The sequence below is a fragment of the Aythya ferina genome, assembly GCF_964211825.1.
Source record: "Aythya ferina genome assembly, chromosome: 1".
NCBI classification, from domain to species: domain Eukaryota; kingdom Metazoa; phylum Chordata; class Aves; order Anseriformes; family Anatidae; genus Aythya; species Aythya ferina.
This window is the reverse complement of record NC_140296.1, coordinates 170229045-170247461: the sequence shown is the minus strand read 5'-3', so window position 1 is coordinate 170247461 and position 18417 is coordinate 170229045. Positions and strand designations below refer to the sequence as shown.

The 18417-nt window shown below is 40.7% G+C and overlaps 1 protein-coding gene across 12 annotated transcripts in view; it reads right to left on the bottom strand.

Annotated features, from left to right (window-relative positions):
- GRIP1 (glutamate receptor interacting protein 1) overlaps positions 1-18417 on the bottom strand; it is a 316765-nt gene that overhangs the window by 206444 nt on the left and 91904 nt on the right. For 8 of the 12 annotated variants that reach the window (XM_084492319.1, XM_084492317.1, XM_084492324.1 and 5 more), the window contains exon 1: positions 11295-11791. The exons of the other annotated variants lie outside the window; for them this stretch is intronic. In XM_084492319.1, the coding sequence (XP_084348445.1) occupies positions 11295-11427 (133 nt within the window). In that variant the 5' untranslated portion in view covers positions 11428-11791. Of the gene's footprint in view, positions 1-11294; positions 11792-18417 lie in introns of those variants that run through there. 12 annotated transcript variants of the gene reach the window in all.

Below are 18417 nucleotides of genomic sequence, written 5' to 3'. Positions count from 1 at the left end.
AAAACAAAAAAGACAAAAAATAATAATAAAAAATATGTATATGTATATATATATATATATATATATATATATATATATATATATATATATATATATATATAAGATACCACAATACAAGGTGATCTAGGTGTATCTGAATTTAATACCAGTGTGTGTTCTCCCACTTTGATATTACCACCTAACACACTGTGGTCCTTGTTACTACATTAGTCTGGACTTCTAAAATTTCCAAATTTCCAAATGCCACAAGTTAAATCTAGGGGCCTAACAGACAAAAAAATTCTAATGACATCCTGTGAAGCAGTGATCATTTCCTACCACTGCTATAGTAAGCAGAAGAACAAGTCAGGACAATTCACATAACTATCACAGATTTTTAAATATTGCTAGTTTCTTAGATTCTTTTTCAATTTAGCTGTGCATTTTTAAAAATACAAATTTATACCAACAAAATATGAATGGCATTTAACAACAAATTTGGCTGTTTACAGAGAAGTGATCATGAGTTTACTAATAACCTTCTGTAGGTTGCTCAAAATCAGGTCCAATTTTTCTCCTTATTTTTCACGTCTCCATTTCAGTGAGTTTACATATATCTAAGGCCATAAAACTGCTGCTTCTTATTATCCATTAATTATCATACAGGACTTCATTTTATCACCAGATGAAAGACCACTAATCAAAACTACATTTTCCTTACCTTTAAATCCACTGAGGATTTACCAGGACATAAAATAGCAGCATACTGAAGCTTTGTAATAATTAATTCCAAGCAATTACTTTCAAAGATTTTAAAATATTGTCTTAACAATGAAATGTTTTGAGCAAGATATAGGGTTTGAGCATTTTCCATAAAATAAACTTCAGTTATTTTCACACAATGGAACAGCGAGCTACCTCTGCCGCCTTTTCTACTTCCATTGATGTAAGCCTCTGAATAATTATATGAGCAGCACTACACCTTCTTAAGACTCTTAAACCAACAGCTAAGAAAATTCGATCATTATCTGTTATGAAGAAAACAATGTTAAAAGACACGTGGCCATGGGAATGCAATTATCTGCAAGACACAATGGACCACCAACTCTCCAGGCTGCAGCTAGAGCAACCTTGCATGGTTTTGCTAAGTCTCTGCAAACGATTTGTGTGATGCCTAATTTGTCCTGCTAAATCTGCAGCCATTCAGATACCTTACAATAGTTCAAGTTTAGTGAAATAAGGGGAAATTAGGAAAAAAAAAAAAAAAAAAAAATGCTAGAGAGTGGCATTGGTTTCTATCCGCTCTAGACCCATGCAAACACTGAATTGTGACACCCAAATCAAGGAGCCAGTAACAAAGTGGTAATGTTCAGTACCTTCTAAATCCCCTGTACACTGCTCAGGAGAAGTGTATTTTACAAGGATAGCTGTTACTTCTCTGAATATAGAAACCTTTCCCTCTCTGCTCTCCTCCATCACTCGTAGCACAGTGCTCATTACTCCCTGCCTGAACAAGCCAGCAGAGATGTACACAATAAATGGGACAGCAGAGGAGTGTTATCAAAAAATCCCACACATTTAAATATACCTACATTTTCGTAGCTATGTTTAGAGTATGCAAGGAAAAATGTAAGCAAATCATTAATGCGCTAAGCTGGAGAAGACTTGTGGTTTTTTTTCCAAGCAGGGTATAGCAACAAGTGAATGGAAACTGATGGAAATGTGCTGGGAACTCCCGAGCAGCTTCTCTCGAAGTCTGGAAACCTCAGGTGAAATGTGGTCAAGTTACAGAGGAAGCACTTCAGAGGCAACCAAACTGTCCCTGAACTCATAGGGACTTAAGAGAGACCAGTGGCTCTGCAGTCTTTCTGCGCCCCACTTGATTTAGTTATCCACAGGCAGCTCTAACCACATGGGCAGCTTTGGTCTCTCCATTTCAGCAGCCACCCCCATTCTCCTTTTAGCAATGAAAGGGAATGCAACATCTGGATGACTTGCCACCTGAAATTCCACTACTACCCAACGGAAAACCCGTGTTCTTGCTTTCTGATCTGTAAATGCCACTGGATGTGTTTAGATTTCCTGACAACTGACCTGAGCACTGCTTCTGCTTGAAGCACTCTGCTAGAGATCCAGGCTCCCTCCCAACTTTCCTTCACAGGCATCTTCTCATTTCCCCTCAAGTAGGCTGTCAGATGCGACGTCCCTCCCAGACAGCATGGCACACATACATCCCTTTTGATTTCTGAGCATTCAGCGCTACTACAGCTGGCACTGCAGTCCACAGCTTGTGCTCTGACTTAGCTGTGAAAGGGTGCTACTGACTACACAAATTCTACTGGGCTTCTACAAACGGAGCACAGGTAGCAGGGCATCAGGGCTATAAATTACCTCCTACTCTAACCTGCAGAAAAGAAAAGAAAACAAAACAAAACCTGTCACACTGTGTATTTAAAATATCTATCTGCTCATGTACCATTCATCATTTACTGCATTTGTTTGTGGTACTTTGAGAATCTTTATTTTATTTTATTTTTAAATAGCATTGCTACCAGTTGACAGAACAACAGCAAGGTATGTTGCTGAGTGAGGAGTTTCCCCCTTCTGGGAGAAGGACAAGGATATCAAAAAGGCATAGACCTGAGCAACCACAAAGCTTGTTAAATACAGCCAAAGGGTGCATTTGGGACCAAATCTGAGAACACGTGTTACTGAGTTAATGCTTCCCACAGCATCTGTCTACTTTTGGTTTCGCTTTCTTTTTTGAGGTTTCAGTCAAACAGTATTTTCCCCAGAGCTGTCTTTAATCTCTCTTCACCTTCCTTGCCTTCTACCACCCGTCTTGCGACAAACAGCACCAAAGCGCTACCCATGCAGGCAGATTTGGAGGCCACTCACCCAAATGTCACTCACCATCACAACATCAAGGAGATCTTGGTTCATTTACAGCAAGTATTATGCCCATAATACGCTGTTGTGAAACTTCCACTCCATGCAAAAAAATGTCAAGACACTGCTGAGCTATTTTCTTTTACCACAAGTGTGCACACACAAAACATTAAAAAAATAAAAAATAAAAAAATCCAAGTGCCAAACCTTAGTTTTGTCCTCTTGCCTTACAGCATAACCATTAACTTCCTCATCTCCCTGTCTTTCACAAGACCTTGTCTCATGTAATGCCCTAAATGAATGACTTTGACTACCTGAAAAATTATTCAAGACCTTGTTTTCCCCTCATTGCTCGAACTATAATTCCATACCTTAGTTCCCACACATTATTCAAGCCCTTCTCTCAGGACAGACATTAATTTCTTCCTGAGCTCTTCTATGATGCTCATCGCTATACCATCTGAGGGCTTAGCAAACATTAATTTACTTTCATGGCATACCGGTGAAGGAGAGGTGCCATTAACCTCATTTCACAGGTGGAGAACTAGTGCACGGGGAGATTATCATCAAAGGCATGCAATAACTTAAAGCTCCCAGCCTGAGATGCCTTATGGCTGAAATTTCAGAGCAGGTAGGCTTATATCATTTACATATATACAAACCATGCTTCCCTTGGCCTGCTACAGCCACGTGTGCCCAACATCAGTAAATTCAAGTTCTTGAGCCAGGCAGAAAGTAAAGGAGGAAAGGCCCAAGCATGGTGCCTCCCCAGTCCATCACAAGTACAGTGAAAAAATGAGCTTGTAGTCCTTAATTAAGATAGGCCAAATTAAGGTTCTGTAGGCAACCTTCATACTGGTGCCTTTTAAATTCTGAGCATGTCTTCAAAACTGCAAGTCTTTCATGTCGACTTGTGTATAACTGTCTGATTTTCAGAGGAAAACTAGAAAACCCTGTGAGAAAATTTGGCAGTGTCCAGATGCAGAGGTAATCACAAGCACAGTTCCAAAATCTAGTAAAGGAGGAAGGTGGAGATGGGGGCTGAGTGGGCATAGACTCCTACAGCCAGCTACAGCCTCACCCCTCCTGTGTCTGTACCTCTGAACCTCTCCCAGCTCTGCTCTTTTCAGATGAAAAAAACATTAAATAACGTTGCTTAATAACTTCTGCACATACTACGAAGATTATAAAATTTGCCTTTTACAAATACTGCTATGGTAAACAGGTGTTTATATACATGTTGATGATTAATTATAGCTGCTGAGGTGGCCTACTGAAAAATAAAAACAGCAATAATTCAATAACCATTTATAAGATCACCAGCAAGGAGCTTAAATTGTTGTTTCCTTTTTAGTTCCACTAATTGAAGTTTTCTGTTGGAACCGATGGCCAGTATTAAAGCAGACACCTCAGTAGTTGCTTTTAGCTCTCTCTTTAATCTTACTTCATAAAACCTGATGTTTTATTCACTTCACAGTAACCAAGGGGGAACAAAATCTTATCGCTTGATGCTCATGATGCAAATTGATGAATCCATGGTTAAACACATGAACTTATACATATTATTTCAGGAAGTAAGGAGCTACATGTCTGTTGAAGTCTCTCTAAATTTCATTGTTTGAACCCAAAATATCAGATATTCCAGGCACACTGAAATATAAAGCCTACTCAATTCTAAAACACTAGAGGTGCAGTCTCATAGCAGCCACCACTAGAAGAGGAGGAAGACCCATAAAGAATACATTTCTTGAGCAGGAATGGTCAAGATCTTTAATAAATAAGAAAGGACCTGAAAGTAAAAGAAAAGTAGTACAGAAATTCTGCACTTGTAGCTGCTAGCAGGGAAAAGAGTTTACACTTCATGCAAAGAATTACATAACTCATGGCTCATGATTTCAGTGACTTAAAGTAAAATAAGCAAGTTTTGCTCAAATAACTGTAAAGCAACGCTTTACCATCTGTGCTGTGCACTGCTCCAGGAGCCTAAAGGCCACTTGTAGGAGAGCCACAAAGGGTAATTTAAAAAAGTAGTCCTACTGCTACCAAACTTAAACCAGCTGTTTCGCCACTGCTTTACCAAAAAAAAATGTAAAATCTGTATCGCCTGTTTCATGGTTGACAAACATTTCACCAACGCCAGCACTTGTGCACAAACCTGCCTGGCTGGAGCAAATGCACTGCACTGGTGCTGCAGGGCAGCAGAGGCTTGGGTGTCTCCCAACAGACCCTGCAACTGGCGGCTGCACAAGTGAAGAAAACAATTTAATTCTCTTTGAATTTATGTAAACAATACAAGGCAGCTAAAGCTACTATCCAAATAGCTTGAGTATACAAACACGAGCCCCATCCCAAGAGCTACAAACTCTTATAACTAATGCGAAACAGGAAATGAGTAAAATAAGATTTAATTTATGCATATTTCTTAAAGGCTTGGAAGACCTAAATTAATTCAAGGGATGCTCAAGAGCTGTTATCATTTTCCTTTTTATAACCCATTCTTATTAATTCCCTAACCATAAAGTGAGAATATTCTTCTCTACTTCTTGGGTTTTTCTAGGAAAGTTACATTCACTAATGACCGTGACAAACAAGATGGCAAATAGAAGTGGTCACCTCCAAAACACACGCAGAGTTCATCAGAAGCCAAATGACCCTTTGCAAGACGTTGGCTGTCATAAAATACACAAAACTGCGTTTGATGCAATGGCCACCTGTTTAAGAATGCAGAATTTAATATACATGAAAATTAAAAAGCAACAGAAACAGCAGGAGGGTGCAACACCTTTACCTGAAGAGTGCCTGTATTTTAACTAATTAAAAATTTTACAGTTGGCAGCTGCACAGATGACGTTTCAGCCTGCAAGTGGATGCAGAGAGAACAGTTCAATACCTTGCTACCTCTTTTGATTCATTCACAGGTCTCTGAACAGGACAGTTGGTACTGTCTGCCCTAGCAGTAAAGCTCAAATAGAGTCATCTTCTTCATCACTGCACATGGCTTGTGAACTGACAACAGGACCAGAGCAAAAGTCTCTGTGGATACAGGCATCCCTTCCCATCCCACCTAAACTGGTGGTGCTGGGGCTACTCAGGCCACAGGAAAAAAAGTGACATATGGAAAAGAGACAGAAATATTGATGAACTATGATCTATTAATACAAATCTCCAGGGTTCAACAATCATGAAACAGTCATTAAGTGCAAGGAAATAAGAAGCTTTAATAATTTTTAGTTATTTTTTTAAAGATTATTTTTGTTGTGGTTTCAAGGCATGCCATATACTCTGCTCACTCAGGTTATCAAGTTGTTTTTTTTTTTTTGTATAGCCTGCAATAAATGGATTTATTACCTTTAGTCTTCTGAAAGCTGAGATTTTACTGTACTGCCATGACAAGATCTGGGATGGAAGGAGCAGCAGCCCAGAAGCACACCTGGGTACCACAAGACATCCAATTGTATGGCAGACCAGCAGCACACAGTTTGCGAGATGAAAAGCAGTTGTCATCCTGCATTCCTCACCCTTCAGATCAATTACCATCTATGCAACCTGAGATAGAAATATTCAGTGCCCTTGTCACCACACTACTCATAAAACCATCAACTCTTTTACAACCCCTATCAAATCTACGAGAGTAGAGCAAACAAGATCTATTTGTGCCACTTTACAAAATGGAGAACATCTTGACAAGTATGAATGCTGCTGGCCATAGCATCAAGAAGCCAGAGGTGTATTGCTTCCCTTGCTGTTTTCTCTTCAGCATCAGGCCTCTTCTATCAGTATTCAACACAGTTTTAAAGCAACTTAGGTTATGAAATGCAAAGCTATTTGTTAGGAAGATTTTGGCAGCTGTGGGAGTTTCCGCACCATAACACTGAGTCATGATGGAGAATAATGCACAATCTGAGCAAGTGGTGCTTTTCTGCTGACATAATCACAACCAGGGTATCATGCATTCAACATCCATTTTAACTAATTGTTCTTGATTTCAGTCAACAAAGAGGACATCTTCAATTCTGAGTTATATGAAACTTTCAGTTTTCCTTTCTGCCTGGTTTGCTAGGCTAGGAGTTGGGGGACACGAAGGAAGTCAAATACCTTACCCTCACTTTCCAGTGAAGACACAGGGACAGAGATGGGACAAGCAATGGAAAGTGGAAAAATTATCACATGCATTTTGGAGGCAAATTCAAAGAAGTCCTAAAAGTGAGGAATCAGATGTTTCTCACACAAGAAGTGTGGAAGAATTAATACAAGGCATCACAGCTCTAACAATAAATTTTAAAAGATTTTTTGAAAATCTATCACATCTGATAGCATATCAACTAGATAAAAGTAAGCTAAGTATTTACTGATTTGAGAAAACAGCTGTATTGGTCTAACCTTGGTATACTTCAAAACACACTCTGAAGAAAAAAAAATATAAAACCATTAATTGCAATAAAAGGTGTGAGAGAAAAAACACTACATGACCAAAGATACCCTACGGCAGACTACTTCATCTAATATATCAGTACTCTTGTCAAATGACATGGACAAGACCTTGACAAAGGTTAGAATAAAATTATTTGCTTAACTGTGGGTGACTACATGGAACATTTTAAGGGGCAGAGCTAAAAAAAAAAAAAAAAAAAAAAAAAGAACTTTTGGGTTAGTGGGAGTTTGCTAGTAGAATTTTTTACACATTGTTTTTTGGGATCATTCTTTAGTATCTTCATGGGACCAAGACAGAAAATAAAACCTTTATGCCAATGGAATATGCTGCTGACATCATGCTGGGAAGAATAACAGAAGAGAAACAGGTAAAAACTGAATATCTTTCAGGAAGAAATGGATGACAGAAACCAGAAGCAAAATAAATGAGACAAAAATTCCCAGCACGTGCTCGAAGTAACGCACCCTGGAACCGCCCAAGCAGATTGTGTCAACCATACTTTATATCACCTGTGAGCCTCCAAAATCCATTTCCATTCCACTGGAACAAAACCAAAACCTTTCAAACATTTTGCAAAATAAAGACTTAACATTGCAATCAGCCTGGAGTGGGGAAGGAGGGCTTGTGTTTGTTTTGGTCAGAGGTGACCAGGCTGGCTCCAAAAACACCTTCCTGCTTAAGACCAGGCTGCATCTCAAGGGTGCTGGCACAGCATCCTGCCTTCAGTGAAAGGACATATGTCATCTTGGGAAATGGGCCAGGCAGCTCTGCCACACAACAGTCCTGCCGTTTGCTATCAGTCCTGGAAATAGTCTAACTGGGGCCTGGTTCACCCAAAGCCTCATTAAAAGGAACAGGTTGAATGGTAGTGCCATAATGCCACACGAGATAAATGTAACACTTTTTAAAGAACTTTCTGTGATAGCACCAACTTGTCCGAGTAGCTTCGGCAGCAGTTTTTGGTGCCCATTATGTTCACTGTGCAAAGTCCCATCGAAAGGAGTATGACACCTGCACTACTAATGTCAATAAGTGTTTGTGAATTGAGATTATTATTTTAGTTATTCCAGCACTACATAGCACAATACGAGGCTCTCAGGAAAGAGAAGAGAGCTGATGTTGTGTGTCAAAGCAAGGCTATCCACTTAATGAATGAAAGAAATGCCCAAGTGAAAAGACATTTGACTCTATAGCTGGGGTCTCTTCTACTTAGGGAGTTTTAGGTATTACTGCACCTTTCTTGCCTCCTCCCCAGTATTATTGTGATTTTGGTCCTCCCTGGCAAAGCTTCAGAGGATTAAAGAGAGTATACTTAACGAGAGGAGCTACAGTACCCAGGCACAACTGCGCTGAGGACAAACTAATGTCACCTTTTTCCTGTGATTCCCAGAGGCCTGTTCTATTTATAACTTTGTTTTGTTTCCGTTTGATCCTTTGGTTATTCTAATGTACTTTCTGCATTTTACATTAATCCAGTCTCCCTACAACACCCTAAGCAATACTACGCATGGGGGGATGAGAGGATAACAGGCCCATAAAGCAATTGGCTCAGACAATCTTCAAGTGCACTGGCTAATTGGATACACAGCTCATAAAAGACGACCCTTCAGGAGGGATAGATGACAATGCAGAGAGAGGAAACAAAATCTGAAAAAGCTCCTACTCTGTGCACTTGAATGAACAACAGGTCTTTGACTTCATTAGCTCTGATATCCTGAGAATCATACTGAGAAATACCACCCTATTCTCAAGCACACATCCTTCTAAGCATATGAGTACAGAAGGAAGGGCTAGTAAAAGCTCTGCAATTACTCTAAATTTGCACTGTAAACAGCATAACACCAGACCATAATTAAATTCCGAATGAAACATTTCATTGTCTCCATTACGTGAAATGTCTCCAATTTCAAGGGAGCATTATAGCAGCTCTGGCAGCCTCTTTGCCCATTTTGTGTGCTGGTTTCAGCAGCCACCACGCCTATCCGACCAAAACAGCGATGCACGCAGCGTGGGGAAGGAGCGGACAAAAGGACCTCTGAGGAGCGATTGTGTTCGATGTGGTGCCTCTGTACGGGCTCCCAGCTCCCCGGTGGGTGATGAACAAACACATTGCCACGGCCCGAATCTCCTGTGACGTGCTCTGTGTAAGTAACTGGGAGAAGTTGCAAACTCCTCGTGAATCCAACTCTGCAGGACCAAGCACTGTGTGGACTATTCAATCTGTTTTTTATGAGCACTAATATAAACAACGCTCCAAAACCTGACACACATTTGTCCAGTCAAAAATACCTCTGACCTCCCCAGGCTGAGGGGTGTAATATCCTTTTTTTTTCAAAGTAGAATAAAATGAAAAACCTATTAGACATCTGGCTCAATCTTAGTTCCTTACATTAAGTCAAGAGTAACAATTTATTAATCAACATTAAAGAAATCCTTACTACACGTGACAGGTTTTGGAGGGGTTTTACTTTCTGATTTAAAAGACCTTCAACAACAACAATCAGCTAGGGAAATACTTTGACATCCTGCTTTGACACATTCCTTTGATTTGCATATTAAGGAAAAAAAAAAAAAAAAACACTCACTTGCTTTCATTAACTTGTATCATTTTCATATTTTTCAGTGCTAAGCAGATTTAAAAATTTTCATTCTTATGTATTTTATGCCAATGTTACCTGTTATGACTGCAGTGCCCCTGAAAATAGGTCTTTTCTTGTAAGAACTCAGTCTTAACAACATAAAGATTATCAGTATAGTAGATTTTCTTAAAAATGGAAGGAAATAAAGAATATAAGGAAGAAACCCAGTAAACAATCAATCGCGCTACATTAGTTTACTTTTAGAGATAGGTAAGCAAAGAAAACCAAGAGGAAAATCCCTTGCCTTCAGTATTTTCCAAAGAACAGCAGAACTCTGTTGCTGTAAAGCAGTCATATTCATTATTTTGTCTCAAAACAAACGTGAGGTTCTTATGATTTATTTCCGCAAAATGGACATGAAAACAGATGACACAAAAAGGATGTGACAGCTACTCCTACAGTACATTAAAAAAAAAAAAGTGCAGCAAACTTCAGCTGCTCAACAAAAGGCAGGGCTTCACTGCAAAGCTCCCAGATCACTGGCCAGAAGAGCAGAACCCGTTTAGAAAGATCATTTCTGTGCCTGGCTGGCTCTGCTGTCAACACCTTGCACTGGCGGAGCTGTGCACTGGGCAGGGTCCCACACCCCCTGGTGTCCCCGCGGGCAGTTTTGGGCATTCCCCTTCCTCTGGCTGTAGCGGATGGCAAGGTGTGAGCTCCAAAGCCTGGCAGGTGATGGCTCAGACCCGAACGGGCACATTTTGGGAAGGGACTTGGCAGCAGGCAGTGTATTTTGGTTCACAGCGAGCTGCTGCAGCCACGTGACTGCAACCCCACAAAACCCACTCCCCAATGCCTCCTAAGTGAGCCTGGACCTGCCGCAACAAAGGAGCCCACTTGAGTTACTTTCTGCTGAAAAGCCTGGGTCACAGCACAGGCTCAGAGGGCTGACTCTCGCTCAGCAACCCGCATTAATCATCAACTTGAACCGACGATGAGTGATCGCTGCCTTTCTATTGCTTTAAAAATATCCACGGTACAAAGGCATCCTACAAGGGCGACCACCGGCGGATCAGTTTCCAAAACAAAAGTGTTTTAACAAAAGCTTTCCAGCAGTCAGCCTCAATTAACTGCACCTGAAATATTAAGCAGGTTTAGAGACCCTGCTTACTTTGGGAGCTGCTGTGCCACTTCAGCTGTTTTACATTGTTCATCAGCAGTCACAGGCAGATAAATCTATAACAGGAAGCCAATGCCTTAATACTTGCACAAGGCTCAGATTCCACCAAATGGGGAATATTGTTTGGGCTTTTTGCATTTAGTTGTTCCCCCTCCCTTTTTTTTTTTTTTTTTAAATCTTAACAACATAGCATTTATCACAGCTAAAGGAAAAAGAGGTTAGGCAAAGCACTTACTTCGAAAATGCTCTGAGGCATAATAATAGACATCCTCGTAACCCTCGTGGTAATCCTCCTCTGGCCGGTACTTTTTGCCTTTTCTTCTTCTCGACCTCCTTATCTGCTTGACGAAGCCCAAGAAGCGCTCCATCTCCTCAGCGGCGCCCACCAGCAGCCCCCTTCGCCCTCTGCCTCGCGGAGAGCTGCCCGAGCATGAATTAACAGCAAACACTCAAGGAAAGCTGCAACCTCCAACCATCTGCTCTGGTACCATTAAAAAACCCTTACCTCAGCTAGGACTAGAAAGCATATTGTTTTCCTTTTTTTTTTTACAATAAAAAGGGGGGGGGGGAGGAGGGACACTTAATCAAAGCTACCGACTGGAATATTTCAGCATGAAAATAGGTGAGGGAGGGAAAAAATGAAGGGGAAGGAGAAAGTCAGGGTTCCGAGCAGTTTTTAAGCAGAACAAAGTTGGAAAGCTGTGCCTGGCAGCCAGAGGCAGCCCAGCACCAGCAGCTTGCTGCCCTCTGTCTCCATCATTTGAAGAGGGGCTGGGAGGCGGGGAGAGATGTTAGTCAATGGACTGAACCACATCTCCAGGCAAGGCAGGTTTTCATCCGCCAGTTAAATCCCTCCTCATATTTCCACCCGCACGGGCTCGGGACCCCGTTTGATTTCATCTGTCCTATGACGGGAAAGAGGCCAGTCTGTTTCTGGCATCAGGCACATCGGGTGGATAAATAGCGGAGTGGTTTAATCCATACACACAGCCCACTGCCGGCAAGCGTGTGCTCAACGTGTTAATTGGAGCAGCAGGGAGAAAGCTCGGCAGCTGTTAAAAAATGACACATATACCCACTGGGCATTAGGGTATTCTAATCACTGCTAGATCTAAACATTAAAATGCGCTTCGCAGACAGGTTTCTTATAGAGCTGGTCGGGCTTTATGGCAATAGGCAAACAAAGGGAGCCACATCATGAGCACACTGTGCTACACTCATTTAAAATCCTAGCAGAGTTTTAAAACTTTAAAATTAAGGTATGGCAAACTGTGCTTTGCACAGGAGGAGACCAGAAAAAAGCCTGATGAGGCACTCGCTCTTTTTTCCTGCTGCACGTCTCAATTCCACAGCATTCCCTGAGATAAGGCAGGAATTTCATGCGTGCACCTGATATCATTTCCTTCCCACTCAAAAACAAAGGCAGAGCCTGCTCAAATCTCATCACTGTGCCCTCTACCATAGTTTGTCTTGTAAGCCAAGCAAAGTCTCCAGTCCAGCAGGACATCTCCTGGTCACCAGCACAAGCCTGGGATCCATCAGTCACCTCGGTCAATCCATCCTCACCTGCACCCGTGCTGGCAGGAGGTGCAACACAGCTCCTGTGAGCACGAGGGCATCAGACAGTCCTCCTGTGAAACCCATTTTACAGGATCATCACCTGGAAAATGAGCAGCACGCAGAGGTGGGATGAGTCTCTGGTGATGCAGACCCTTCAGTGAGAATCATCACTTTGCAAAGAGCACAGCAGAACTATTTTTTTAAAAGCTTTAAAAGAAGCGAAGCATAAGCCAGGACTGCGATTTATCATTGTTGCAATAGAAGTAGACAGAGATTGATCAGAATTTAGTTGGGATTTTCTGGTTTTGAAGCACGTGAAAGTTATCAGCAGAGGCAAGCTAGATCTGCTGTCTGGGGGTCCTAAAACAAACACACACTGAAGAAGCTGGAGCTCTTTTGGGTCTGTTCCAGGTTCCCGGGTATTTTAAAACAGTATAGTCAGGAAGACCCGTTTTAGCCAGAAAAAATAACAAAACAATGAAAGCACCTACCAAGCTCCCCGTGCGAGTATGCACTAATCCTCCCTGACCTCACCAGCCCCTGTTTTTCCCCTATGAAAATGCCACCGCTGTTGCCAGTTGATGAACACCCTGAGGTCCAGAATTATTTTTAGTATAACTTCTGCAAGGAAGCTACATTTTAGTACGTGCCTGTTTTTATCATACAGCTTTCAACTTTGGAAAAGTAAAGAACTTGCAGAAATATTACCAAAAATAATAAAAAAGTAATAAAACTTTTTATGTGGATCTTTAAGAGCAGATTACTGTATATTCTGAAGGTTTCAAGTCACGTGTCTTCTCTGCGCTCTGCCACCAACCAGCAAAAACATTAAATTAGTATCATGAAACATGAAAACCAAACAAAGACTTAGCCTACAGCAGAGACAGAAATCTCTCTTTGCAGAGATGGAAATGTTGTTTTGATGCTGTATTTGCTCCTGCAGAGTGCTCTCCCTGACAGCTGTGCAAAAAGTTATTTGTAGGTGTCAGAAACATTCATCTATAAGAGAAGTCTTGCAGACATCCCTGTTTCCTAAAGTTAAACTATAAATTCAATTCAAAGCGGTACAGCTACTTTTCACAAGGAAGAAGAAGGTAAAACTTTATTCCTTTTAAACCTCCCTATAAATGAGAGCAGATAAACAAAATGATGCAAACACTTGGCTATCACCAAGTGCATCCACCTGTGCATGGTACCACGGTGGTTGAAAAACACGCTGCTGCACGAGCAGCTTCTGCAGGGGCTACAGGCTCCCCTGTCCTCATTATGTCCCAAGAGACTCCTTTCTTTCTGTCATAAGAAAACCACACAGACAGTCCCAAAGGCAGTAGCTGCCACCCCATTATATGTAGGCATGGTGTAGGGCACCAGCCAGCTCCTGGGCTGAGAACAGGGGCTCGCACCCTGAGGCTCTGCCCATCCACTGCCACTCTGCAGAGGTCAGGCTCCCTCTGCCATGCCCACGGGGCAGAAGCAGGTGTTGCCCACGGCTTCTAACCCATGAGCTGTATTACCAGCACATAATTTATATACCCGCTTCCTTTTCTCTGACTGCAACCAGCAGAAACAAACGATGCCAGCATTTTGCTTCTTAAACCTAGAACAGCATGAGCTTTTGATAGGATTTTCCCCTCCCTAAAACACTTTTCTGTTTAGGGCAATTTAAAAAGAAAGATGTACCTTAACTGAATGCAATAGTATTGCAGATCAATACCAGTCAAAATATTGTTTTACTACCGAGATTACTGAAAACTTATGTTTCATAAGCATTACATACTGCCTCGACTGCTTTGTTAAGAACACTGGAGACATTCATTAGCTACTCCTCATGTCATACCTGTAAATATTTTATCATAGTCCTACTTTCAGATGTATAAGCAGAGAATTCAGTTTCACAAACACAGTTCACTGTAGTTAAAAAAAAAAAAAAAAAAAAAAAAAAAAAAAAAAAAGCTAAGGAAAAGCTAAGGACTGCTCTCCCCATTGCTCAGGATTCACACAGTTCATTCCTTCATGGCCACTTGAAAATGAATAAAAGAACAGAAACATACCAGATGCATACAACAGTTCAGAAAGGCATCTTGATTTTGTGGGTGGAGTAGAGAAAGAAAATATTGGATTTAGAATTTTTTAAAATGCAAAACATCAGAGATGACAGTGAGTTTCATCCCTTAATGACAAAGAGAATAAGATAATGATGCCCAGAGAGCATAAGATTAGGTGTCAGCTGATATTCTGAAGCTCCCTCTGAACTAGAATTTGGGAATTTAATTTTTTGGTGGTACAACAGAAGTGCAATGTAAATATGTCTGAAGCTCTTTGGCTCATCTTTCTCAGTGAATACAGCTACTTCAGTAAAAGAAAGTGCTCTATTGGTACTTCCAAGGTGGCTTTATTAGAAGAAGCAAGGATTATCATGCTGTCTCAAGCATGATTTGCCTAATAAGCATTTTGCCAAGTGACACCATTTAGCTAATATTTACATTCACCATTCTCATAAGTAATTTGTTTAATTTGTATTACCAAGAAGCTCTGCCAAACTGGATCTGTCTCAGGTCACTGATTTACTGGAGAAGACTTTGCGGCAATAATAAAACAAATATACCATTAAGACACTGTCCCTTCCAAATACTTATGCTGAGGCATAAATGCTCTTGTAGCCATGGACAATGTCATCATTTAAGCACTGAGTTTCCTTTGTGTCTACAGCATAGACTGAGTCTCTCATCTTGTAAAATATCCACATTTAACTTTTTACTTGCACACATACAGCTATCTAGTTATCTGGGTAAAATTTCACAGATGACACAACCATCGTCTACAGCACTTTTCCAACATTTGGGGAAAGCAATAGGAAGGAAAAATGTTTAGATATCCACGGATAAGCCACTAAGGTAGTAAATATTTAACAAGGATTTCCATTTGACTGGGCTTGCAAACATGGTGCTTTGAAACCAGAGCCTAAATATGAAGCTAGCCTCTCTAGAATTTAGTACCAGGAATACAAAACGGAACTGGCAGCAAATACTGACAGTATTAAGCAGGTATTTTACATCTCATTCATCATCATGTTTTGGTGTTTAAGAGAAACTATTTTAGGTGGAGGAACACTCCTGTCCCTGTCTCTACTTCTCTGGGCAGCCCCTGGGAGCTCTCTGCAGGGGGCATCCCTCTGGGATGCGACCACCCACGAGAGCACACAGAGGTAGCTGGAGAAACCCATCTGCTTCAGGTTACTCTCTTGGAAAATACATGGAATTATACACAGCACAAAACACAAAAATTATGCTGGGTACAACCAGTTTTTGGAGGCTGGCTGAGTATAGAAAGTGATTCTTTTCCCTCCTCCCTCAAACTGCTAACCATAAAGATACCACAAACTTCAAAAGGGAGGAACAGACCTTTTCTTCTCTAGATCTCTTTCAACTGAGAGATGTCTTTGATAATCTGCTGGAAACCAGCAAGAACAGACAAAGGAACTTCCCCAAACTACTCCCCTTATTCATCTTACTGTATCATCTTGCCTGACCTTCTAGTTTTTTCAAGAGCAGCTGTTTGTTTACATGTCATAATTGCTCATGTTAAGGCTGCAATTTTCCACTCAAAAATCTGCCCTAAATATCTTGGTGTAAAATGTGAGCTGCTCAAGTTGAAAATCATCAAATGCCTGTGGTTTACAATCTATTAAGCGCTGTAAGATCATAAGGTTCACATCTGTACAAGCAGTGCCACGTACAAAAACTGTACAGTGGGCAAGGAGGAGTGAGCGGCCTACCACAGCTGCGATCCTGTAGCACCTCCTGAAACCCCCGTATGAAACACGCTTCTGAGCACAAGTCTTGTGCCCCTCCTAAAGATGCTTGTGAAGACCACTGAAACCATGGGGGACACTAAGAATTAGCCTGTACATCTCTCATTTGACAACAGAAAAGAAGAATAGCTAGTAGTAGTTTCACTACTACAGTAGTAGTAGTCGTAGTCGTAGTGGAACAAAGCTATGTGAGAACTGGATGGTGATACAATACTGCTAATCCACCACCCTTAGTTTAGAGACAGGATACTTTTTATCTGTTAATACTCTGTTTCCTCTGATTTTAATGCATTACACTCAGTTTCACAAGCCATTCACACACTCTCAGTTATTCATTGCTCACATACAGTCACAGACCATTGTTTCTTACTGCTTCTCCTTTCTCCAATGTAAGACTTAAGAGCTGGAGATCAGCTTTTCTGTCATCAATTCGTAAATTAACTGGCAAATCTTCCTGTACTTTTTTTTTTTCTTTACATGAACACACAAATTTTCATTAGACTCGCACCTGCCAACAATACTTGGAGGAGTTCTTTATTGTATTGTATTTCATTGTATTGTATCACCCGTATATTACATTAACATTCCCCAATGGCTTGTATTTTTGCAAGCATTCTCTCACACAGAAGTGTGCACATAAAACCATGAACGCCAGTGCAGTGAACAAGGATAAAGTAGAACACAAAGAGTAGAAGCAGATACATTCATTTAGAGGGAGTTGGGGGGCTGCTTGTGGGTCTAATAGAAGAAGGCTGTCCCTTGAATATCGACAATGTTGAGAAATCTTTGTAGCACTGTTTTAAAAGGGTCACTTGTCAAGTTGAATTTCATGCAGAATGTATGCTTCGGGGAAAAGAAGCTTTTCTTTTTTTTCTTCAATTCAGCTGAAACAGTTTGCATACATTCTATTTTTCTTCCTTTCTGTCCAGCTTATTTAGCTTGAAATGAGTGACTAATTAGAATATACAAATATGCAGAAACAAATGTTAATTTGACCACTATGAAAGAAATGCCTAGGTAAAATTAAGTACAAAAAAGAAGTTTGAGTTTGCTTAACATCCTGTGACACCAATAGTCATTCTACAAGAAAAGCTAACAGAGTACTACTCTAACTATATTTAAAACCCCTTAAGGGCTTGTGCAGTAGACTGATATTTTAAAATACTAAAACTAGATCATAATTCTCTGAGAAAGTCTGAATTAAAGGTGTTTTCATCTTTCTAAAGAAACATAGCAAATGGCTAGAGGGAACACTACCAAGGTTTTGCATACTGTGCTTCTGTCTGCTTTTTGTATAATGCAACCAACTCAAACCACCTATGAAAAACATATGGAAAAAAGCATCCTCCTCACTGAGTAAAAACTGTATCTTCCTAATTTTCCAGTCTTATGAAACCGCATATTGCAATGCTAACCATAATTAAAATCTATGTAGAATACTGGAAAGGAAAAAAAAATAATTAATTAAATCACAGCTCACTAAAACAAAAATACCCGGCAGATATGTGAAATGAAGTTCTCACATTAAAACATGAAAATATTTTCTTAAGGTGCATACCTGCAGAACACAGAAGGTATAGGGTACCACACCAAATAGGATGGAAGTAGGTGGGATTCAGAGGTTCAGCTGACAGTGGAAGACCCAAACCTGGATGCATGAGAATTACAGTAGGCTGAAAAAGAATCCGTCCCTGGACATTTCTTTCCATGTGAAACTTTATGCAAGAAACTTTTTATTATGTAACATTAAATATGTTTAATTTCTTTCACCTTAGGAGATAAGCAAAAATGGTTGTGAAAGATCCTCCTGCGCATCCTCCTATAGATGCATCCTATCCTACTGAGACTCTTCCCCATAGCCCTGGGCCAGTCTCATTGCGCAGTGAGTGGAAGCACACATTCACACCCACACGATGTATTCCCACAGATTATCCCACCCTACTTCCAAGGGTGTAGAGAGATTTCATCTTAAAACACAAAGGACCAG